The sequence below is a fragment of the Clytia hemisphaerica genome, unplaced genomic scaffold (genome assembly GCF_902728285.1).
Source record: "Clytia hemisphaerica strain Z4C2 unplaced genomic scaffold, Clytia hemisphaerica genome assembly, whole genome shotgun sequence".
Taxonomy (NCBI): domain Eukaryota; kingdom Metazoa; phylum Cnidaria; class Hydrozoa; order Leptothecata; family Clytiidae; genus Clytia; species Clytia hemisphaerica.
In genome coordinates, this window is record NW_027104591.1 from 837354 (window position 1) to 861095 (window position 23742).

The 23742-nt window shown below is 33.6% G+C and overlaps 1 protein-coding gene and 1 pseudogene across 3 annotated transcripts; one reads left to right on the top strand and one right to left on the bottom strand.

The window, feature by feature from the left end:
- The first annotated feature begins 1021 nt into the window (after nucleotides 1–1021).
- LOC136823695 (solute carrier family 15 member 2-like) lies at nucleotides 1022–22430 on the top strand. Of its 3 annotated transcripts, none has more exons than XM_067079863.1 (22): nucleotides 1022–1153; nucleotides 3021–3101; nucleotides 3561–3592; nucleotides 3861–3942; nucleotides 4213–4354; nucleotides 4603–4692; nucleotides 4979–5078; nucleotides 5355–5445; nucleotides 6246–6406; nucleotides 6909–6995; nucleotides 7292–7381; nucleotides 7539–7583; nucleotides 7838–7870; nucleotides 8134–8222; nucleotides 8411–8492; nucleotides 8729–8860; nucleotides 14299–14460; nucleotides 15314–15523; nucleotides 20127–20195; nucleotides 20558–20689; nucleotides 21452–21559; nucleotides 21889–22430. In XM_067079863.1, the coding sequence occupies exons 2-22, from the start codon at nucleotides 3053–3055 to the stop codon at nucleotides 22111–22113; spliced, it is 2211 nt and encodes a 736-aa protein (XP_066935964.1). In that variant the 5' UTR covers nucleotides 1022–1153; nucleotides 3021–3052; the 3' UTR covers nucleotides 22114–22430. The 3 variants fall into 3 exon arrangements, with proteins under 3 accessions (XP_066935964.1, XP_066935962.1, XP_066935963.1); XM_067079861.1 differs by lacking the exon at nucleotides 1022–1153 and adding an exon at nucleotides 2693–2820 and having other exon boundaries at nucleotides 21889–22214; XM_067079862.1 differs by lacking the exons at nucleotides 1022–1153; nucleotides 5355–5445 and adding exons at nucleotides 2693–2820; nucleotides 5698–5788 and having other exon boundaries at nucleotides 21889–22214.
- On the bottom strand, nucleotides 11569–13230 carry LOC136823674 (chitinase-3-like protein 1 pseudogene; annotated as a pseudogene).
- Nucleotides 22431–23742: the final 1312 nt, after the last annotated feature.

Sequence of the window (23742 nt, forward strand, 5' to 3'; positions counted from 1 at the left end):
CACTGATAAATTAAAGAAAATATAATATAGAATTAAACATGAAGATTTGTAAACTAAAAACGCCAATCCAATCCTTCTATTATTCGAATCTTCCTGTAATTCAACCCTCTAAGGCTAAGGGCGATACGGGTCAGTTTTCAGAGGTCTAATCCGCACATATAATTAGTCCGACATTCTCAAAGCTAAAATCCTCCCCTCCCTTCCCGGGCTAAACTTGAGCAAATAATATGCAACCTATCGAAATACAGTTGAACTCGTGTAATTCGAATTCTCAAGGGACCGAGAGTTTTGTTCGAATTACATGAGTTTCGAACTAGATGAGTTTTCGTATTTCTGACCTAATTCTTTCCCAGGTTTACTTTTGAGCAATTTTTTGTATTTTCGAGTTAGAATAATGAAATACTACGTACTAAATTTATAATTTTTCAAAAAAGTCTTTAATTGTTGATTGTTTCATTTCCTGCTCTCGTTTCTTGGAAATCTCTTCGGAGATTGAATGTAAAAAAGAAAGCATTCGAAAACGTTCGATTGACAAAATGTCGAGTTTGTCAGCTTCAAAAACTCAAAAAAATTCAAAAATTCGAATTACATGATTAAAATTTCTTGATGGGACCGGAAAATCTGTTCGATTTACATGATTTTTCGAATTACATGGGTTCGAATTATATGAGATTTCTTGTAAGGTTTTCAAGGTAAATTCTGAGGGGACCACAGAATCTGTTCGAATTAAGTGAGTTTTCGAATTATAGGAGTTCGAATTACATGAGTTCAACTGTATTTACGAATATCATAAATACATAGCCAGTCTAAGCTTGACATTTTACTGATCCTAACGACCGTAACGAGGCTGTCAAATAAATTTACCCAATTCGTAAACACAACCGCTAATTTTTTCCGGCCGACTTAAATTTCTAAGAAATCGAAAACGAAAGTAAAAATTTCAAGCTTTGTTTATATTCGAAATCAATCGAGCGTAGCAAATGTGATAGCATCATCTTCTAATTGGTTCGCCGGGTTTTTTGTGGAGCAAGACTTTTTCCAAGATGGCGGATGTCAATGGATAAAAATAATTCTTCCTGTGATAAGGAAGAGACATCAATTTTTCATGTTTGATCACTCATCTTTTGCATTTTGATTTGAAAATACCAACCAGGTAAGAATATTGTAAAGATATTTTTCAAATTTTATTTTAAAGTAAGTTTAAACGTTCAGGAGACGCGTGTGCGTGTGGTTTGTCATTTTCACACACTCTTATTCAGTGCCATTTTTTATGTGTGCCTGGTATCTCCAAGATTAACTGAAGACAGTAAATTTGGTCTGAATTCAAGGTAAGATATTTATCTACCTTCAAACCTCAGACATGCAAAGTTTCTGTATTATCTATCTTTCTACCTTAAAATTCCATTAATTTTGCGCCCTTTTCTATTTTCACATACTTGGCCGCGCAAAAATTAAAGGGTGCGCAAACTAGTAATCGTTCTGAACGTGTAGAAATTTCATCTTTTTTTTTTTTTTTTCTATTTGGTTGAGTTGTAGGAGGCTTTGAGGCCTATTTTCGCAACTTTTGACGCTTTCAATGAGCGCCCTGTCAGCACCTTGGACTGACTACCCAATTCCCCTCACATGGCATGGGTTGACCCGGGCGAAGGTTCATTCACTTGCCACTTGGCTTGATTGTGGGCCTTCCGTAAATAAACATCTGGACTTAATGGTGGTAAAGAGGGCGTTGATAGTTGCCGCCTCATTGATTCAATGTTTGTTATTCAAATTAAGTGCTACCGCATCCGCCCTTTTTTCAACTTCGCGCCATTTTTGCAATTTAGTCTGTTTGTTTCTTGATGGAAACCAGCCCAAGTTGTTTCGTATTTTTCCCACACAAGTCACTTTTATTACAAAACTGTTATCGTTTTAAACATGAGCAACTGATCCAGAATAAAAGATAATTATTTTTACAACTCACACTTTTTAATTACATTAATTGACATCTTGACATTATAGTCATCTTGTTAGATGTTTTGTTTCGAGAGTTCTAGCAATAGTTTATCGTTCAACTTGGAGAGGGAATGTTTGTGTAAACATAGAATTTTTTTTCATAACAGTTATTAGGGGGGTCGGAATTAGGCAGTGGTGTCGGATTTAGGACCTCTCACGGTAATGTTTTCGCCCCTAAATTTTGGAGTCAAAACAATATTGTAACTAGCAAAGGTCTTTTGGGGCTACTTTCATAACTTTCAAACAACAGGCTCCTTTGGTCTGCAATATTTCAATTATTACTCCTTGTTAAGTCTAAGACCTAATTAAGTCATTGAAAGTTATCATCACAAAATATTTGTTATTGATAGTTAAATTACCAAAATTGGCCTATAAACTGTCATCTTCATGATGTTAATAATTTTAATATCTAAGTCTTGATCTATCCAGCTGTATTTTTTAGTGATTGAAATCTTTCCATTATTACTTTTTATTCACTTTAATTTCCATTTTGGGTTTTATCTAGAAAACCTTTACATCTTGTGTTTTTTCCTTTCTGAATATCAGACTAAGGTTGTTATTCTAAGTGGCAGTTTATTTACATTAATTGTTATTAAACAAATTTAGCTGTACTTCTCATATTTCCTGTTATCTGAAGACTTTCTAGAAAAAAAGTAGCTAAGCATTTGAATATTTCTTGAACTGCCATATACTCAAAAATTGAAATTTATTAATGTATTGTTATTTTAAAAATGGACAATTTAAATAAAAAGAGGAGATTTTATTACAGCATATCAGTGCTGCCTGAAGGTGGACAACCTAACCATGCTAATACATTTGAATTAAAAAGTAGTTAGTTTTTTTTCTCAAATCTTTTATATAAACTGAGCAAAATCTTTCTCATTATTTATATATTTTCCCCCTCAATTTTTTCTTTTTAATCTTTTTAATTCTTTTTTATAATCAGTTTTTTTTATTCTAGAATATCTAGACTCTCATAAAAATTAAAAGAGCTTCAAATTGTTAGGGTGTTTTATTTTTGTTTTTAGGCTCTTTGCCTGGCCAATGCCAATCAACTGAAATGGCAGATTATCAACAGTTAAACCCAGAGTCTGGAAACAATGACAATGGTAAGAAACTGCATTATATTTAAAAAAATTTAAAAACAGTTGTATGTGAATGATTAAAATATTTTATTTCCTTGTCCACCGTGTCAACATGTAGTTTCAACTTCCTTCTATTAAATAGCAATTACCATTAATTTCAACATCAGTTAACTAATTTGCTAAAACTGTTTGTCAAATTTTATAATTTTATCCCACTGTTAATCCTACTACAACTTGTCTTTTTATCATAACATATTTGTTGCTTTATAAGAAGCAGTAAATTTTTAATGGACTCAGCTGCTCTTATATTTTTGGCACTTTGAGCCTCAATCCCCAATTAAGTTTATTTAGTAATTCCAGGCACGGCATTGTTCTTAAATTGTTCTTATCTTTGGTAATTTGAGCCTCCTTGCTCTTATAAAATTGTTCTTATAATAAAACGTTTGTTTCACTTTCCAACATTAATTCTTTTCTTTATTGCAGACCCTGAGGTTGAGCAAAGGAAACCCTCTAAGGTATTTTTCAATTTATCTATTCAAAGTGTTTTTTGTGGATTGTTTCTTGCAGTATTATGCAATTTTTTTCATGGAAATCAACACTCAAAAAATTCTTACCTTCAAATAAGTAAAATATATTATATAGTTTAAAAAATGTGTTTCTAATTTTGAGATGTTTCAAACGTTTTTCATAGTCCTTTTTGCAATATACTAAGTGGAGTTTAGAAACTCAAATATGTATCTCATAATTTTTAAAATCTTAAATCTCTTTTAACTTTTTCTTTAGATGCTATGGGGCTACCCAATGCAAGTTTACTTCATTTTGGGAAATGAGTTCTGTGAACGCTTCTCCTACTATGGAATGCACGGTAAATCTTTCACTTTTTGCATTTTTAGGCTTTTTAGATTTATCTTTGCAATCAAAGCAAAAATTTGAGAGTTTATTGAATTTTATATCATTGTTGTTGAACGTCATTTTAAAAGAGTGCTCGATAACTGTGTAGAGCGAATTCATAAATTTATTTCAAAATTTTAGCTTCAAAATTTTAAAATGAATTTATAAATTTTATATCATAATTTATTTTGTATTTATTTTTTTAAATTTAATTCCTTACATATTACTTTTTTATTCTCTTCAGCAATTTTGGTTATTTATTTGACCTCTTCACTACACATGTCCAAAGATGACGCAACAGCTGTGTATCATGCATTCAACATGTTGTGTTACTTTTCACCAATATTTGGTGCTATTATAGCTGACAGTTATTGGGGAAAATACAAGTATGCTTAGTATTTCCATTATATAAATCAAAATAAATTTTTAAATTTTTCTTTCCATTAGAAAGTATAGCAATAACAATGAAGGATTTAGATTGAGTAATACCATCTTAATAATCTTTCAAGCATATTCCTATAAACAATAAGCCATTGCAAAAGTTACTCTGAATAGATCCTATAAATAAATAAGGTTTACTCTGAAGTAAGGTTTTAAATTACTGGTTTTCATTGCTATTAAACTTTCTTTTTAGAACTATCTTATATGTATCACTGATATACGCACTTGGAAATATAGTTGTTTCAATTACTGCTGTACCTTCAGTTCTACAAGCTGTTCAACAGTGAGTCATTTCTCTGATTATTTTGATAAACCTAAAGCACCTAATCACAACAATAAATTAGACTAGACCACACACCAAGCCACAATTACCTTGATCATTAACCAGTCGCAGCATTATTAAGAATGACAAAACTTAGAATAAATAATAAAAATGATGTAATGTATTTCCTCACAATTATCATTATTACCTGGCTTTCTGTTTTATCACTAATTTCTGCTAATTTTGCTAATCAAGTTATTCCTAATACCTGAGTTTTGTTGTGGACATAGTTTTTCTTGACTTTTAGGGCTGGTCCTTATATAGGGTTGATATTGATAGCCTTAGGAACGGGTGGTATAAAGCCTTGTGTTTCTGCTTTTGGTGGTGATCAATTTGAAGCCGACCAGGTAAGATGTGAAGGGGTTTTCTCAATCATTCTACTTTAATCATAGTTGTTTGAAAGACATATTTTTTCTTGAGGCTCTGCACCACACTTATTAAATTCTGACTTCAGGTTAAGAAGTTGTTCGTTTTGAAAGTCCATTACTTTTTAGCTGAGCTATATAATAACTTGAAGTAGTGTTAAAACTTTACACGAAAAAGAAAACAGCTCACAGCATTCATAAGTTTTTCTCTGATTCTACTTGGCTAAATCATTTTTAAAACTTTTGCTTCAATTCTAGGCAAGTAAACTGGCTTCCTTCTTCTCCTTTTTTTATTTCTCAATAAATCTTGGAAGTGCATTCTCTATGATTCTAACGCCAGCTTTAAGAGGTGAGAACAATAACAATAGGAATGAAAAGTCAACTTAAATTTGAACATGGGCATCATTTTTTTCAATAGCAATTTCGCTCAAAGGGCATTCGACAATTATGTTGTAAAAAAGTCTGGTTTTTAATAAAGGAAATTGCTTGCTATACATGACAAATTCAAAGGAAATGATGCCAGTTATTCAAAATTGAGTTGATTTGTTCCTATCTTAATATATTTATTATTTTCAATTGTTTTTGTTTCTTTTGTTTTCAGGAGGATAAACTGCAAAGCTTCTTTTCAATATTTTATTTTGCAATTAATTTTGGTTCTTTAATTGCCACATTATTAACACCTGTATTGAGGGGTAAGATAAATGTTTAAATTTAATTGATAACTTATTAAATAATATAAACCTTATATTAATATTGATATTTTAATCTTTATTAAAATCGCCAATACTTATAATGCATTAGGTTGACATAACTCTAGAAAGATAACAATAATATTAATGATTATCTAGTTCATGATTTCTTGATTTAAATTTTTTTCACAATTTGTTTTTCCAAATAAAACTCCTTCTGATCAGTAACAGAGCTTTATTTGTTATAATTATAATCCTGCAATGGTGAATTTTACTCTCTAAACCCATTTAAACCCTATCTTTTTACTAGAAGTTCTTTTTGACACCCTTTTCAGACGCAGGGGCTAGATTTTACTTTAAATAAAGTGCATATTTTCTTCTGTCCTAAAAGGGTTAAATAACTTATAATTGATGAGAAATGTTTTTCTACTTTTCTTTTCTTTTACCACTACATCATCAGGTGATGTCCAGTGTTTTGGTCGAGATTGCTATCCATTAGCTTTTGGTGTACCAGCTATATTGATGGTGGTCTCCTTGATTCTATTCGTTTCTGGTAGCGCTTTATATAAGAAAGTACCTCCTGAAGGAAACGTAGTGATAGAAGTAGCATCTGCTTGTGGAGTAAGTTTTCTTTATTTTTTTTCAACTAGCTACAATATCATCATGTTTGAGACGAAAGGGGAATTCCCTACCAATATTAAAAAACAACAAACGATTGTTAAAGACTGTAACATACTTTGAGAATGTGGGGTTTTAACTCTGAAATATGGCATTGGACTTAAAGAATTAGGATCAAAAACTTAAAAATGTTCTAATAGGCTGAAAATAAAGTCTTTAAGCCAATAGATTCTTCCCTAATCGAAATGTCCAACAAATAATGTGGAATGTTGAAATCACCATTCTTGCTCAAACTTTTAATTTTGAAAAATGTTGAAATTTAAAAGTACCCAGAAATAGAATGATTTTAGAAACCTTAAAATCTTCATTTGGCTCTCACGAAAAATGGCGCTTGTAAAGCTTAAATTAATGGGAATTTTTCAAAATTTGAGATTTCTCTTATTTTTGATGAGACAGGTAGTTTTTCTTTACTTCCTACTTCATAAAATTTTTTTTTCTTCTTTAGAACGCTATTAAAAATCGCTTATCAAGCTGTGGTTCTGGTGAAAAACGAGAACATTGGATAGAATGGGCTGACACAAATACATTTTCTGTAAGGATACAATTTTTCGTCACAAAGAATATATCGTCACTGTAAAATAAGAATGTCCATTTTTGACATTTTGAGGAAATAGCATTTTAAGTATTTTCATGTTTGTAGTATTGGACTCTTATTTTACAGTGACGATATGATGGCTTTCACATGTAATAAAATGTTCACTTTACTGATGGCCCCAGAATATGGGATTTTAGTTGATTTTGTTTCATCTGTACCACTCAATGTCAATATCTTAACACCAACGATTCTCTTATGAGCTAAAACATGATATATTTTCTTTTGTTTTTCAGCCCATTTTGAAATCCGACATAAAAGCATTGTTCAAAGTGTTATTCATGTTTTTACCGCTACCTATATTTTGGACCTTGTTTGACCAGCAGGTGAGGAGTAAATTTTTTTTAAGTATAGTTCTTTTTACTGTTTGCAAATATTTTGGCTCCATCCAATAATAAATTCATCTACTTTCATTAAATTCATGATGGATTCATAGTGCCATGTCAAGTTTCCTGAAATTATTTTCTGTATTTTATTTTTCAGGGTTCCAGATGGGTACTTCAAGCAATGGAAATGAATGGCGATATAGTATGTTTGAGTTTTTGGTTATCCTCCGAACTGTTACACCGCCCAATCCTCTAGGATTTTCTTGAAATATTTTGTATTATTTTTAGTTTGGCTCATCTTACAAGACGTGTTTTGGTATTTTTCAAACAAAGCTCAGGACATTCTTTAGGTTTAACAATTCTTGAGATATGAACATTTGAAAATACATGTATTCGAATAATTATCCCATAATATATTGATGTCCTTTATTTCATTGTTTTGAAATTATTTTACAGGGATTCACCACAGTCAAACCTGATCAGATGCAGGTAAAGAGACCTTGTTGTTTTGTTCAAGTGCCCAATTTATTTAAGGAAATTTATCCAAAAACCATTATAAGGACTAAATAAAAGTATTGTTATTTTTCTGTCAAGCCTTCTTTACATTTTGCGGAGACTTTAGATTTAAAAATTGTATTTTGATAACGATAAATAGTCTACCTTGAATGTTTTGGTAGTGAGATTCATATTCAGGTTAAGATTGAATGAAGTTTTGAAACTTTTAACAAAAGGTTTACTGTTTTCTATTTTAGGCTTTAAATCCAGTCTTTGTGATGGTCTTAATCCCATTCGTCGAGTTTGTTGTGTATCCGATTCTTAGGAAATGTCATTTATTAAAAACGTAAGTAAAGCCCTCATTTCACTATAATATGATATAAGTACCTTTCATTACTTGACTCCCAATGGTGAATCTACAGCCAGCTTTAATAAAAGTCATAACTTAAGGGACTAACATTGTTAGGTGAGAAGGGGTCAATTCTTTCCAATTCTTATCAGTTTCTTATTGTTTGCTTTCTCTTTCGTATTCAGACCGTTACAGAAGATGGGTTGTGGTATGATTTTGACCTCTTTATCCTTTGTGGTGGCTGGTTTCCTTCAACTGCACATGGAGGTTAGTAGCCTTTGTTTGAAATACCAGTTTTTGTATTGACGCTATATAGTTCTGCTCGAATCTTTTTTAATCCATTAGTCTGGGAGTTTTTTATGTTGAAATCCATGCAAGACGTTATTCCTTATATGTTTTTTTATCTGAACCTTTTTCTCGTTATAGATTCACCCCTTTTATAGCACTTTGGGAAGACATTACTATATCAGGGACCTAATTGTTTTCTTTGTTTATTCCTGCAGGCTAAATCTTCAGTTGCAAATCTGCCGGCAACCGGATTTTCTAATTTCCGTGTGATCAACACGGTGCCATGTGGAATTAATGTTTATGGTGAAAATATGAAAGTCAAAAATCTATCCATCCCATATCACGAGGTACTTATATTTCTAAATAGTCCTTTTTAACCGATGTCCGTCCGTTCGTTCGTCCGTTCGTCCGTTCGTTCGTCCGTTCGTCTGTTCGTTCGTCCGTCCGTCTGTTACCAGCTTTTCTCGAGATTGGCTCATTAGTTTTTTCTGATTTTTTTGGCACAATGATGCAAAATGGTAATGCCCAAAATGTGACGGAGCCCGATTTTCGAAAAAAAATCATTTCCGGCCGAAAATGCCGGAAATATGCCGGAAAAACCGTTTTTTTGGCATTTTCTCGAGATTTCATCATTATATTTTTCAGATTTTTTGCACAAAGATGCGTATTAGCAATGCCCAAAACATGGCAGAGTCCGATTTTTGAGAAAAATTCTTTTCCGGCCGAAAATGTCGGAAATATGCCGGAAATCGCCGTTTTTGCAGATTTTCATTGGACTTTTTCCTTATAATTGGTTGTTTTTTCACACAAAAACATTTTTAATAGCAAAGTCCACGATCAAGCATGGTTCAATTGTCAATAAAACTGATTTTTGAAGCCGGAACTTTCTAAAAATCGCCGGAACAGCCGATTTTCGCCGGAAAAACGGTATTTCTTGAATTTCTCAAGCTTTACTTTATATTTTTTTATGAAATTTTGCACACTGATGTAAAGTGACAATACCTAAAAAGTGACGGAGCCCGATTTTCGAAAAACATTTTTTTCCGGCCGAAAATGCTGGAAATATGCCTGAAAAACTGTTTTTTTGGCATTTTCTCGAGATTTTATCATTAGTTTTTTCTGATTTTTTGCTCAAAGATGCGTATTAATATTGTTCAAAACATGGGCCGAGTTTTGATTTTTGAGGAAATTTTTTTTCCGGCCGAAAATGCCGAAATATGCCGGAAATCGCCGTTTTTTCTGGATTTCATTGGACTTTTTCCTTACAATTGGTTGTTTTTTCATTCAAAAACATTATTAACAGCAATGCCCACCATCAAGCATGTTTCAATTTTCAATAAAATTGATTTTTGAAGCCGGAGCTATTTAAAAATCGCCGGAACAACCTATTTTTGCCGGAAAGACAGTATTTCTTGAATTTCTCGAGCTGTACTTTATATTGTTTTATGAAATTTTGCACACTGATGCAATATGACAATACCTAAAATGCGTCGGAGCCCGATTTTAGAAAAACGTTTTTTTCCGGCCGAAAATGCCGGAAATATGCTGGAAAAACCGGTTTTTTTACATTTTCTCGAATTTTCATCAAAAGTTTTTTCTGATTTTTTGCAGAAAGATGCGTATTCGCAATGCTCAAAACATGGCTTCGATTTTTGATAAATTTTTTTTTTCGGTTGATTATGCCGGAAATCGCCGTTTTTGCAGATTTTCATTAGATTTTTTCCTTGTATTTCTATGTTTTTCACACAAAAACATTATTGATAACAATGCTCACTATCAAGCATGATTCAATTGTCAATAAAACTGATTTTTGCGACCAGAACTTTCTATTTATTTTTCCCCTACAACCCTTCCCTCTCCCCCCATCAACAATCAATGATGAATTTATTGCGTTATGCATTTTCGCTAAACGCTATATTTTTTGACTGATTTCTTTCTCCTCGCATTGCTATCCAACTTTCATCATCACACATCAGGTAGGTCCATTCAGCATCTAGCTTGTTTGGTTTATGGTCTCAACGAAATGAAAGATCGAAATTTGTGGTTTGGCATTCTAATTTTATACTATTTTACTCAGCAGCTTTGGTTGTGTATCTTGTATAGTCTGTCTAAATATAATCTGTAGCAGAAACAAAGAGTTTGCGTAACCTTTGATAGAATTTGAAGCAGAGAGCAGTTTTGTGCTCATTGAGAAGATTGAGAATGTTGATTTTGTTGTGGTTCTATTTTTGCTATTGATGATATTTCACTCTTGAATATTTTTCCAATGGTTACTATCAAATTTGAAAAAATTACAGACATTTTTCGTTTCTGCTGCAGTTTATTTTGAAGCAGGCTTTGAATATTTCTTAAAAGGGTTAAGTAAAATGGACAATTTTTTGGTGTGATTTTTCAAATCAATGATTTTTTCAATTGTGCAAAAAAAATTAAATGATTATTACAAGATATACTGAATAAATAATGTCAGTAATAAATTTATATTAAAAAATATTAATAATAAATAAGATAAGAAATCTCATAGTTCTTAACATAATTTGATCAATTCTACAATCTTTGTCCTACTAATGCAGAAACAGATTGACGTCTAGTCGCGGCTTCAGGGAATTTAAAGAAGTTAATTAAAACTCCTTTTCAAACACCACGTTGAAAAGAGCATAAACTCTGGGCTAGTAATGGGCCATTCCATTTTATAACCATACAGGGGGGTGAACGAACTTTTCCAGGGGGTAATCCAAGAAGAATTTCCAGGAGGTCTAAATAAGTGTTTCGTCATTTTTCCAGGGGGTAAAAAGCTATTCTTAAACTTCCAGGGGGTAAATGACTGATATTAGTTCGTCCACCCTCACTTTAAGACATAAAAATAATTTTCTCCAGGGTCTTTTTAGCAAATTTTGCCATTTTCCAGGAGGTATCCACACATTTCCAAGAAATTTGTTTTGACTTGAAAGGTTCGTCCATCCTCCTTGTATGGAAACTTTATGGAACAGCCCAATGTTACTGTTGCTGATAAATTATTATTTTAAAATAATGATATTGTTATGAAGTCAAGTTTTGACCCGTTGAATTTGAACCAAAAATGGACAAAAACGTTAGCATGCACAATGAATTGGATGCTGAGGACCATTGTTCCCTTGATTGCACCAAGCATCCATTCCAGAGATGTTGGAGAACGGAGGGATAGCTTTACAATTGCCAGAAACTTTTGGTGGTGATCGGGTAGTAGTTGTGGTGGATTTCTCTGTTGGGTTGGGTGGCATGGGTGGTGGAACGCCACATGCATTTTTATTTGTGCAAGTGTACACGACATTTTGACCAAGAGCTGCTTTTTTAGCTGCATTCATCAGAGGATATTTCCCTTGTCCACAGAATCGTCCGCTGAAATCATCGAGATCCAAAGCCCAGAACATGTATCCTTTGAGGTTATGTTTCTTCATCACATTCTGGATTTTGTAAACAATACTTTGCTGGTCATCATATCCTATCCACTGATCACCAGAGCTTCCGTAAGGTGCTTTGACTGGACTGCTCTCTGTACAAACATGGTTCTGGAAATTCATTTGACAGATCTCGTAATAAGCCAAGAATCCTGCTTCACCAGTGTGTGGTCCTTTGCTTCCAAGTTTAGCTGCTGCCCCAGTGTTGATTCGACAGTTATTTTGCAATGTGAAGCTTCGACCGTAAGAAGCAAGGCCAAGGACCAGTTTATCTGGAGATGCACCTTGTTTGAGCCATTGTTGGACAGTGTAATGTATATTTTCTGGTCTGGAGTTTTCATCAGTGTTGGTGTGGTGACCAAGTCTGTTATCCCAAGAACCATATAAATCGTATGTCATCAGATTGATGAAATCCAAGGATTGTGAAATTTTGGCAACTTCATAATTTTGATAAACAGCGTTAGCAGCTGCTTTGACGGCAGCAGTGACCAACAAACCTTCTCGGTGATAAGCATCAGCAAGTTCTTTACAAAGTGAACTGAATCGTTGTCGATCTCCAGCTGGTGATCCTCTAGCTGCTGGAAATTCCCAATCAATGTCCAAACCATCAAATTCTAAAGCGAAATAAGAACTCAGTTTTATACCTAAATTTGAATACTTGAACCTCTTTTGTGCTTAAAATTCAGCTATTACGCTCAGCTTGAATTGTTCTTATTTTTGACGTTCTTATGAAATGTTTATCATGAAAGTACGAAAAGGAGATTGAATTCTGCATGTATTTTTGACTTCACGAAATCTTTTTGATAAACTATTAGTCTTCATTTTCAATGTATTAGATGTTTCAAATTATGTTTGAAATAAAAAAAAGAAGAATCCTTACCATATTGTTTCACATATCGAAGAGAGTTGGTGACGAATTGAGCTCTGCTTGCTTTGTTGGCAACCATTTCTTTGAAGCCATTTGAACCATGATTCCAACCACCGATCGCTAGAAGAGTTTTCAACCCTAAATCTCTCTTTTTCAAAGCTTGCATTTGTCTGTAAAGAACTGATTGGTCGTTCCACTCATAAGGTGCGATTGTATAGCCATTGCTGGAAGGAACGACTTTTCCGAAAGAGAAAATCAAGTGGGTACAAAGCCCATCCTGATAGTCTCTGGATAAATCATATTTGGCAAGTCCAGTTCGATATTGTGACCAATTGGTGTAGTAGCAAACACGAATATAAGCTTGAGTAGCCATTACCATAGCCAATAGGAGTGATAGTTTGAATATGATGGTCATCTTTAGTTGGTGTCTGATACTTGCGCAAGATTTCTGATGTTTAAAAAATCTTTAGTAACGCTTAGGATTTATATATACTATAAGATCCTACCGTATACTAACGAGTTTTTAAAAGATGTTTGTTGCTTCTGGTCGAAGACGCTTTCTGATGAAAAGGATGCAAATCTTCCCTTTTATACTGTTTTGTGTGACCTGACCCAATGATTTTTCGGTCCAAACAGGAATATCGTACTTGGAATTCTTTTGATGTTTTACACTTTGGTTACGTGTTGGAAGTTAAGTCTGGACCAACATGTGAAAACGACATCATAATTGACGTTGGAGTGTGGTTTTAAACGACAATGTATACTGGTTTCTAAGAACAGTTTTTGGAACATGGCTTTGACTGGAGCCATCATATCCATGTCAATTAATTAGTCATTAAATGAAAGTATCAATTTATCCAAAAACAAATTCTTAAAGCGAATATTCTCAAACAGGGAAATAAGGGACCGAAATAAAGTTCTTATAAAGAAAGGGTATTTTATTGTGTCTTTCATAACCTGAGCCAAGCTAATTAATTAATTGATGGCTAATTGCTTCCAGATAGTAAGGAGACTAACTACGTCATATAGAATGGTGAGGTGTGTGGTTTTTTCGATGATTAGCAAATCAAAGCTTGCGACTTGGCGAGATAAACTCAAACTTACTTTCAAACATTCTAAACTCTCTAAGTAATTTCAAGGTGAAGACTTTTACAATACTTTTAGTATTGGAAAAAAAAACACGAAAGTGGTAATAGAGAAAAAAACCCTTTTGTATTAGGAACCTTTTTACACACACTAACATATATGATGTTCTCTGCTATTCGTACTAAAATTAATGAAATATCTTAAGCTCTGTCTTATTTAATTAGTGGAATATTATAAATAATTAATAATTATGAAATCGAACTAACTAATAGCCATAGGCGATAATTTAAAACCAGTTTTTTCTGTTACCCACGTTTATAAGGCGTATTTAGAGATATTCGAGAACTATCACCAGCCCTTACATATGATTTTTTACGGTTATTAAATCTATTTACAGGCAACAGATTACTTTGCGGTTCCCGTCAAATTCAATTCATTACAAGTTTCTACTACATGTTCACCAAAGATGGAGCTTTCTAAAGTTCCCATCTCCATACAACAACAGAAAAGTTATTCACTTGTCATTGGTACAAACCACAGTAAACTCATCACAGAACAGGTGCGTTGGTGTCATAGTTAGGCCCGAGGGGGGGGGGTACTTAGGCAAAAATGGATGCTGGGTATGTGCGGACGGTAAGGGTCAGTTGTTTCACCTTTCAAAGTCTCTCTAAGGGTCACAAAAATTAGAAAAAATTAAATTAGTCTCTCTAAGAAATTTTTTTTGATTTAGAGTGAAAAAATTGTAAATTATAAAAAAGTGTCTCTAAGGGTAGGGAATTTTTCAAAAATCGAAGAAAATCTTTAAAAAAATTCTCTCTAAGGGTAACCTTTTCAGCAAAAATCAGTCTCTCTAAGGGTCGCTTTCTGGAGATCCCATCCGCACATATTCATCATCTGCCAACACCCCCCTCCCACCGGATAGTTAGGTTATGTTAACTTAGAGTATCTATATGGCTAAGGTGAAAAAGTTGTAAATTATAAAAAAGCCTCTCTAAGGGTAAGGAATTTTTCAAAAATCGAAGAAAATCTTTAAAAAAAATTCTCTCTAAGGGTAACCTTTTCAGCAAAAATCAGTCTCTCTAAGGGTCGGTTTTTGGTATATGGCTAAGGTTAGGCTGCTGACATTCAGTTACGGATTTGTGCTCCTATACTACACGGATTTCAATTTAGACTTGGCTAAGGTTCAACTGATTATGTAAAAATTTTCTTCCAAATTTTCTCTAAATCGGATTTGTGTAAATTTCGAGCAAATTTTCCAAGACCCTTCATCACATTGATTTTGAAAATAAGTTTTTCAATTGATATCAACAGCAGCCGTATCAAAAAAGCTATTCCTTTAGCCTGGAACTTTGGAACTTTTATCCAGTAAATGCATCTCTCTCCGTTATATTTTCATGATTTCTTTACTTTAGTTAACAGATGATGTTACACCTTTAAAACATGGTAGTGCCAAGGTGCGTTTTGTTCATGCTGGAGGTTCAGTGGCTGACCAAATCAGTGTCAAATTGGGCAAAACGAAAATCAGTTTGAAACCGTTCGAAACAGTAGAGTATCGAAAACTTGATTCAAGAGATTATAATATTCATATCAAGGAAAATGATACCCATGATGCATTGGGCTCGGTAAGTGAAACCTTTTATTATTTCATGGATCAAGTATCTTGCTAAAGGACACGAGAAGTTTTTTTCGTGTTGGTGCAATGCAACATGCTCCATCCCACCAACTTGAAACGCTTTCTCGTGTCTCCACCCCTTTTTTCTTTCTACCAATAAAAGTGAAATCTCACTTTTGTCCTAGGGACAAAATTAGCGTGTCTTTTGGTTATTTCCCTCAATTTTTGTTCCATGAAACGAAAAAAGAAACCATGGGAAACTTTCTTGTGTTGGTGGGATAGAACATGTTTCATTGCACCAACGCAAAAAAAACTTCTCGTGTCCCAAGCTATAAGAGAAGCTATTTAAAAAAGTGTTACTTATTTATTTTGAGGAATCCCTTTTAACTCGTATTACAAACACTATCAGCTTTTCAAAGTTCGAAATTACCCCCTATCATCCTTTCCAAACCGTTGTTGGCCAATTGCCTTCAGTATTTCCCTGTATTTGATTAGACACTTGGTTGGTAAGATTTTACTTCGATTTGAAGATTTTTATTGAAGAAAGATTCCCTTTACAAAATATTCATGACAGTATCTGTTGATGGCAGAAAAGCCATCTTTAATGAACTTTATAATTTAGTTTTAATTATGTTTAATTTGTAATCCCGGGTGTATATAAGTTCTTTTGTTTAGTGTCTTTTCATTTCATTGCGTCTCATGAGGCTTCTTTGTTTTGCATTGCGTCACATTCCCTTGCGTCTAGATAATTGCCCCTCATGGGAAATTAGATTGGGTTTATATTTTGTAACTATTTTGTTTGTAAACTAGTTCGACACAGAGAGAGTAAGAGAGCGTTTTTGTGTGTTGTGCTAGTAGAAGCAAAATTATTTTTACTGTCGTTTTTACAAGAACTTGAGAACTTGACTTTACATTTTTCGTTGTCTATTTTCTGTTTGGATTTCTAGTTTTCTACTTAAGTTCTTAATATTTCGACCAGTCATTAATAAAACCTTTTCACAGCCACAAAGGTAAAAATAATTGCTGAATTTTTTTTGAGACTTTTGTTCATTTTTGATTTTGATTTTTGATTTTTTCTAATCTCTCTCGTGTGTGTGTCGAACTCCTCTTGCGAGTGCTTGAGTGAATAACGGTAGGGTTTAGAACCCTCGTTGGATTTTTTTTGCGTGCAACTTGTTCAGGTAACAAGAATTTTTTATCTTCAGAGAGCGAGATAATGCCCAGGAGTTGGGCCGTCCTGTTTTGAATTTTTGAACAGCGAGATTTTTGAACTTTTGAATTTTTTTTTGAAAGTATTTTTTTGTTTTACGTTTTGCTGCAAGCTTGAGGCGATTTTCAATTTTGCAAGTTTGATTTTGATTTTTTGATGATGCGCTAGTGCAATAGTGCGCAGTTTGGAAAAAGGTTTTTTAACTTAGGAATTTTATGAAAATTGTTTGAACCATCCTCACCCAGAGGAAATCGGATCCGTCAGTTCTTTTCGGAGTCGTTTGTTGCTTTGATTAATAGGCTACTTAATAGGCTACGGTGGTTGCCATTATCTTAGATTTGTAAATTCTGATAATTCTGTTCATTGTTGTTTGATCATGGGTAAATCACGTGTTGTACCTGCAAAGAGTAATTATACTACTCCTCGTCTTGAATTAATTGCTGCTACTCTCTCGTCTCAGATTGCTAAATTCATTTCAAAAGAATTAGATTTCGAAATTGCTTACGAATTGTTTTGGTGTGATAATACTTGTACATTGGGTTACATTCGAAATTCTAGTAAAAGGTTTAAGAAGTTTGTATCGAATAGAGTGTCGCTTATCACTAAATCATCTGATTCGTCTCAGTGGAAATATGTTGATTCTGTTGATAATCCAGCAGATCATGCATCTAGAGGCTTGAAAGTTAAAGGAGATGATAAAAAGCTGTCTGAGTGGTTCAATGGTCCAAATTTCTTATGGAAAAATCCTTTGAGAACTGAAGATTTTTCGTCTGATAATGTATCTGAAAATGATCCTGAATTAGTCAGTCCAAAAGCAACAAAGGTTTTGCTCGTAAAAAATGATTTTGTTGACATAATATGTTACTTTGAGAAACATTTTTCTTGTTTTTTTTTGAGGATGAAAAAAGTTATGTCCTTTATTCTTCTGTTCATTGAAAAGTGTCGAAAAAAGAATCGTAAACCTTATAGAAAAACAAGATCTACACCTGAATTTAAGTTTGATAGTCTTCTGTCAGTTGACGTTTTATCCAGAGCAACAACATGGATTTTTAAACTTCTTCAAGAAAAATATTTTTCTTCTTTGTCTGATTCTAAACTTGTTTCGTTGAATGCCTTTTGTGATAGAGTTGGTTTATTTCGTGTAGGTGGTCGTTTGAAGAGGTCTGTACTTCATGATTCTATCAAATATCCTGTAATCATCCCTCAAGATTCAGAAGTTGCAAAGTCAATTGTTAGATTCTATCATGAGAAAGTTTTCCATTCTGGAAGGAATGCAACAATGAACGAGATAAGGGACAATGGTATATGGATTAGTAGTCTGTGCTCTCTTGTCAAGTCTGTAATCTGGAAATGTTTTCTATGTCGTAAGCTAAGAGGTAAATTTGGTACTCAGATTATGGCAGATCTACCTATTGAACGAACTCTTGAAGCACCTCCATTCAGTTTTTGTGGTGTTGATTTGTTTGGTCCCTTCCTTGTAAAGGAACGTCGAGCGATGGTTAAGCGTTGGGGTGTGATGTATACGTGTTTGTCGAGTCGAAGTGTTCATCTTGAGTCTGTCTTTTCTATGGATACTGATTCATTTATTCTGTGTTTGAGACGTTTTATTTGTAGAAGAGGTTCTATCAGGATGATAAGAAGTGATAATGGTACGAATTTTGTTGGTTGTCAAAGTGAGTTGAAAGAATTGTTTCGGAGTCTTGATCATAGTAAAATCAAATCGTTTTTGAGAGATGAGTTCAATGCTGATTACATCGTTTGGGAAAGGAATTCCCCATATTCGAGCCATTTTGGTGGTGTTTGGGAGCGTCAAATTCGTAGTGCTCGTAATGTTTTGAATGGTATTCTGTTGACACATAGCCAATCGTACAATGATGAGTCTTTCAGGACATTGCTGTGTGAGGTTGAATGTATTTTGAATTCTCGACCTTTGACTGTGGAGAATATCTCCGATCCTTTGAGTTTGAAGCCAATAACTCCAATGATGCTGCTGACTGGAAAGTCCAAGATTGTGTTACCACCACCTGGTGCCTTCAGTGATTCATCAGCTGGATATTCACGAAGACAATGGAAACGTGTTCAACATGCTGTCAACGAATTTTGGACTCGTTGGCAAAAGGAATTTTTAACAAAACTTCAAGAACGAACGAAATGGACGAGCAAGAGACGAAGTTTTCAAATTGGTGATATTGTGCTGCTAAAGACGGACGGCAAGCGAAATCAATGGCCGCTCGGGCGCATAATCGTTGCCAATACGGACGAACACGGTGACTGTAGAAAGGTGACAGTTAAAACATTGTACGGTGAATTCGAACGACCTATTTCGAACGTTGTGCTGTTGGAAGAATGCGATTCCCCACCGAGGAGTTTTCAAGATTAAGAATCTTGAAGGGGAGCCAGATGTTGATGGCAGAAAAGCCATCTTTAATGAACTTTATAATTTAGTTTTAATTATGTTTAATTTGTAATCCCGGGTGTATATAAGTTCTTTTGTTTAGTGTCTTTTCATTTCATTGCGTCTCATGAGGCTTCTTTGTTTTGCATTGCGTCACATTCCCTTGCGTCTAGATAATTGCCCCTCATGGGAAATTAGATTGGGTTTATATTTTGTAACTATTTTGTTTGTAAACTAATTCGACACAGAGAGAGTAAGAGAGCGTTTTTGTGTGTTGTGCTAGTAGAAGCAAAATTATTTTTACTGTCGTTTTTACAAGAACTTGAGAACTTGACTTTACATTTTTCGTTGTCTATTTTCTGTTTGGATTTCTAGTTTTCTACTTAAGTTCTTAATATTTCGACCAGTCATTAATAAAACCTTTTCACAGCCACAGTATCAAAACAATGGAATTTATACAACTGGTTCATGACACCCTGACCTTTTTAAAAGAAAAATCATTACCTCGTCCTCGCCTGATATCTTCCGTTGAAAAAGTTTGTCAAAAAACATGACTGTGACCTCCAGCCTTATTTTCAACAAGGCAATATTTCATGCGCTTTAAATTACTTTTTTCTATTTTGGTTATTTATAAGAATTTACTAGTTTTTTTTGGGCCAATCAGAAGGTTTGAGATATTTGAGAAAACTTTCTGTGGTCCTGAGTAAAACCTTGAAGTATTTTTTCCAACTATTTTCCAACGTCGAGATATCACAATTTGAAACTTCTTAAAATTGGTTAAATGATCCCAGGTTTGGACGCTTAAGCGATCAGATAGATTATTTAAAATTTCGTATTAATAACAATAAATCAAATCTTTAAAAATGCCTATTTTGATAACGTAAAATTAGGGTGAAAAAATTTAAAATGTCTAATCTGACCGATGGGCAAGTTTTATTCAATCTGAATCAATGATTACATATTCGGTGTTATGACTTATTGTCACCATATTTTCAATTTCATTTTCAGAAAAAAATTCATCTTGGGAACGGTGGAATCTATACAGTCGTCATCCAACCCAATAAAAATATCGATAAAGTAAGTTCTCCATTCTACATGGCTTCTATTTCAAATTGTATTTTACTGACCCTGCCTGACAACTGAATTAGATATTAGACCATTACAGAAAAAATCATATTTTGTATTAGGTATGTTAATGAGGTCCTTTCTTTGGGAAGCTTCTGAACATAGAGTAAGTTTTGTGACCCTTCCCTGAAGCAGTGCCCATAGTTTGACTTGATTTATTTGGCTTAAAATTTCCTGAATATTTTAATATCTTTAAAAAGTTAAAGTTTCTGATTCATGGATATTTTAATCCGCTAAAATCTGTATCTGTATTCTTCTTTTCAATTATCGATTTCAACCTAGTCTTTGCTATACCATGTACAATTCCCTTCCAGTTGAAAATCTATTTATACGCGGATGTTTCACCACGACCAATCAGTATTTTGTGGCAGGTTCCACAATATCTCATCATCACCCTCGGTGAAGTCATGTTCTCCATCACTGGGCTTGAATTCGCCTACTCACAGGTATTTCGCCACTTTCAATTACACTCTTTTTTTATATGAGAACTATTTTTTAAGAATAAAGGCCACTTTCGCACGAAATGGGCGACAGTTTTTTTTCTCAAATTTTTATACCTGAAGAAAAGATTACGTCATAAAAAAGTTTCGCGCAAACAAAAAAAAATTGAAGGAAGTTTAGCCTATACTAGCCAGTGCCTTCCCACAAACCAAATTTTTTCTTTGTTAAATCGCGATAAAAAAGCGGTTTTCGTCTAACAGGCTAAGCCTATACTAGTCACCCGCGTTTTTAGTGAGGTGCTCGCTAAAGGAAGTTTAACTTTTTTCAACCGTTACGTTAATTTTGACCAATGGAATAACTTTTCAACCGACCAATGACCTTACAAAAACGTTAAAAAGTTTTCGCTCATTTCGCGCAAAAGTGGAGACCGGCCTTAACGAGGTTATAAAATGCAAAAGATCGATATGTGATAATAACCTTCACTACGACGGTCGAAATATTATCATATATAATCTGAGCCCAGATTACTGAAACCTTAGGGTAATTGTTGTTGTAAAAATAATATGGTATGAAGCCTGAAATACCTCAGCTTTGAACCAAAAATATGAACGTCGAGTTCTGGTTTTGACTTAAGTTCATTATTTTTCATTCATCCAGTCGTGTTTTCTGATTTACTGTAGCGTTTTAATATATTTTTTGACCTTTTTACATGAAAAAATGATCCCAAAGTGTCATAAAGTACATCTTGTTTTTCAATTTCTATTTAGTCACCACCTTCAATGAAATCATGTATCATGGCAGCTTGGTTGTTGACCGTTTCTATTGGCAACTTGTTGGTCGTCATTCTAGCTGGTGTTAAACTTACTGAAGATATGGTAGGTGTTGTTTAGAATCATTTCAACTTTTTGTCATCTAAGAATGCTAGGATGAGATTGAGGAGTTTGTCGAAAACTAAATATCCTATTAGTCCTTATGGACACTTATGTGGTTTCTTTTGGGCTAGTGGTCGATCAAGTGCTGTTTTCTATCAAATTTTCAAACTTATGGATTATGCTTGACGGAAAGAAACTGCATTTTTCCACCAGGTCCTTCTCCAAATTCAACAAAAAAAATTTAAAAGAGTTTCTTTTCCCAAAGTAATTTTGCTAGGGACTAAAAAATTGTTCAGTAACGGCTTTAATCCTTTCTTTCTTTCTTTTTTTAGGCAGAGGAATTCTTCTTCTTTGCAATTTTGTGTGCAGTAGTGACCGTCATTTTTGCTATTATGTCTTGGTTCTATAAATATGTATATTATGGTTCAGAAAGGACTGTTGCTTCACTGGAAAATGATGAAAGCTCACCTCTGATTGGTGGAGAGGAAGACAGTGGGGTGGATAATGACGCCCATGAAATTGATAAGGGCGGAAAAGATGACGAAACTAAAATGTGAGGAACAATTTTTTAGGGGAGTCATCTTTGGAAGTGAAATCTTTGCGCCGGTCACTGATTATGTTCTGACCTTCTCATCGTTCGAAAATCATTATCTGATGTCGATTGAAGTTTCCAGCTTCGATGCACCGAATCCATCTTATTTGTCAACTAAGAACACCAAATCGATTGAGGCTCAAATTATGTCGAGTGTTCATCAACCGTGATCTGATGTTTTTTTTTACACATTGTATTCTGTTGCCAAAGGAGTGCTTTCCAAAGTTCTTATGAAAATGAGAACTTGTCAGAACAATACATACACTTGTTTCTTTTACATGACACATGCACTTTCACGGCTTTTACCTCTATTCATCACATAAAATGCAGTCCTATTACAAATTTCCTACTGCTTAGTTATCTACACTGACAAAACTTATTTTTCAAAAGATACATTTAATTATTCGAACAGTTCGAGAATCGTACAAATTTGTTAGAGAAGTTAGAGAAGTTCGATTGGTTCGAGAAGTTCGATTTGTTCGAAAAGTTCGATTTGTTCGAAAAGTTCGATTGATTGATTTTGACCAAATTTTCTTCTATTTGGGAGCAAAAAGAAATCAAGTTTTCCTATTTTATGAGATGGTACCCAATGGTTGAACTAGAATTGGCAGATTCTCAATTTTCAAACTTACTCGAACTTTACTCGAACTGTTAACATAACTTAGAATACAAAGTTCGAGTAAGTTCGGCTGATTACTCGAACTTACTCGAACTTACCTTAAGGGAAGAAATTTTCGCGGAATTTGATATCGCGATTCACAGCTCAAAATTCGGAAGTTTCGCGGAATTTAATTTCACGGCTGAGAGGAATTTTTGTTTAAAATATGGCTTATTTTGCCCCCAAAACACCAATTTTATAGAATGAGAATATTCTTGTTTCGCGGAATTTAATTTTGCGGATTTGTTGAAATTAAATTCCGCGAAAATTAAGTTGTAAGTAAGTTCGAGTAAAAGAGTGATTTGAAAAGTTTGAGTAATGGGGTCTGAATTAATAAAATCAAAATTTTCAAAAATTGATTTTAGTCAAATTGTGTCAAATATAGGCATTTGTGAAAATATTTTTTTTGTAGAGAATCATATTTATTTTTGCTCTTAGTGGGGTTTCGTACTGAAAATATTTTCTTATTGTCCCTAAATTATATTTTAGATAATTTTGGAATTTATTATTTTTTAATTGATTGTATCTAACACGAGTATTAGTTTTTTAGTGATAGTAAAATAGAAGAATTAGAATCAGTAATGGAGAAATTGGAGAAATGTGTCATTTTTATGTAAAATTTAATTTCATAAGCTGATTTTCGTTTGGGAACAGTCGATCCTAAGAGGAACTAAATGTTATCTCAATAGTATGTATGTGGTGGATACTTTACTTTTGAAACTGTTATCAAGCAAATATTTATGCTTTGCTAAAAAGTTATACAATTGAACCTCCCTATTTTCAAATCTATATCTTTCTATATTTTATCTGAAAAATCAAAATATAATAGCCGCATTCTTCTTCACCGTTCAACATATATTTTAACTTTTGTTACAGACAAAAAATGCTAACAAAAGGTTAAAACAATAGATTTCCAGACTGGTCTTTGTCTGTTTT

Excerpts from the sequence above, each read along its gene's own strand:
- LOC136823695 (XM_067079861.1), top strand. The coding sequence starts at position 2,724 with ATGGACAATTTAAATAAAAAGAGGAGATTTTATTACAGCATATCAGTG. Across the intron at positions 4,693-4,978 it reads GTTCTACAAGCTGTTCAACA|GGCTGGTCCTTATATAGGGT; the intron begins GTGAGTCATTTC and ends CTTGACTTTTAG. Across the intron at positions 5,079-5,354 it reads ATCAATTTGAAGCCGACCAG|GCAAGTAAACTGGCTTCCTT; the intron begins GTAAGATGTGAA and ends CTTCAATTCTAG.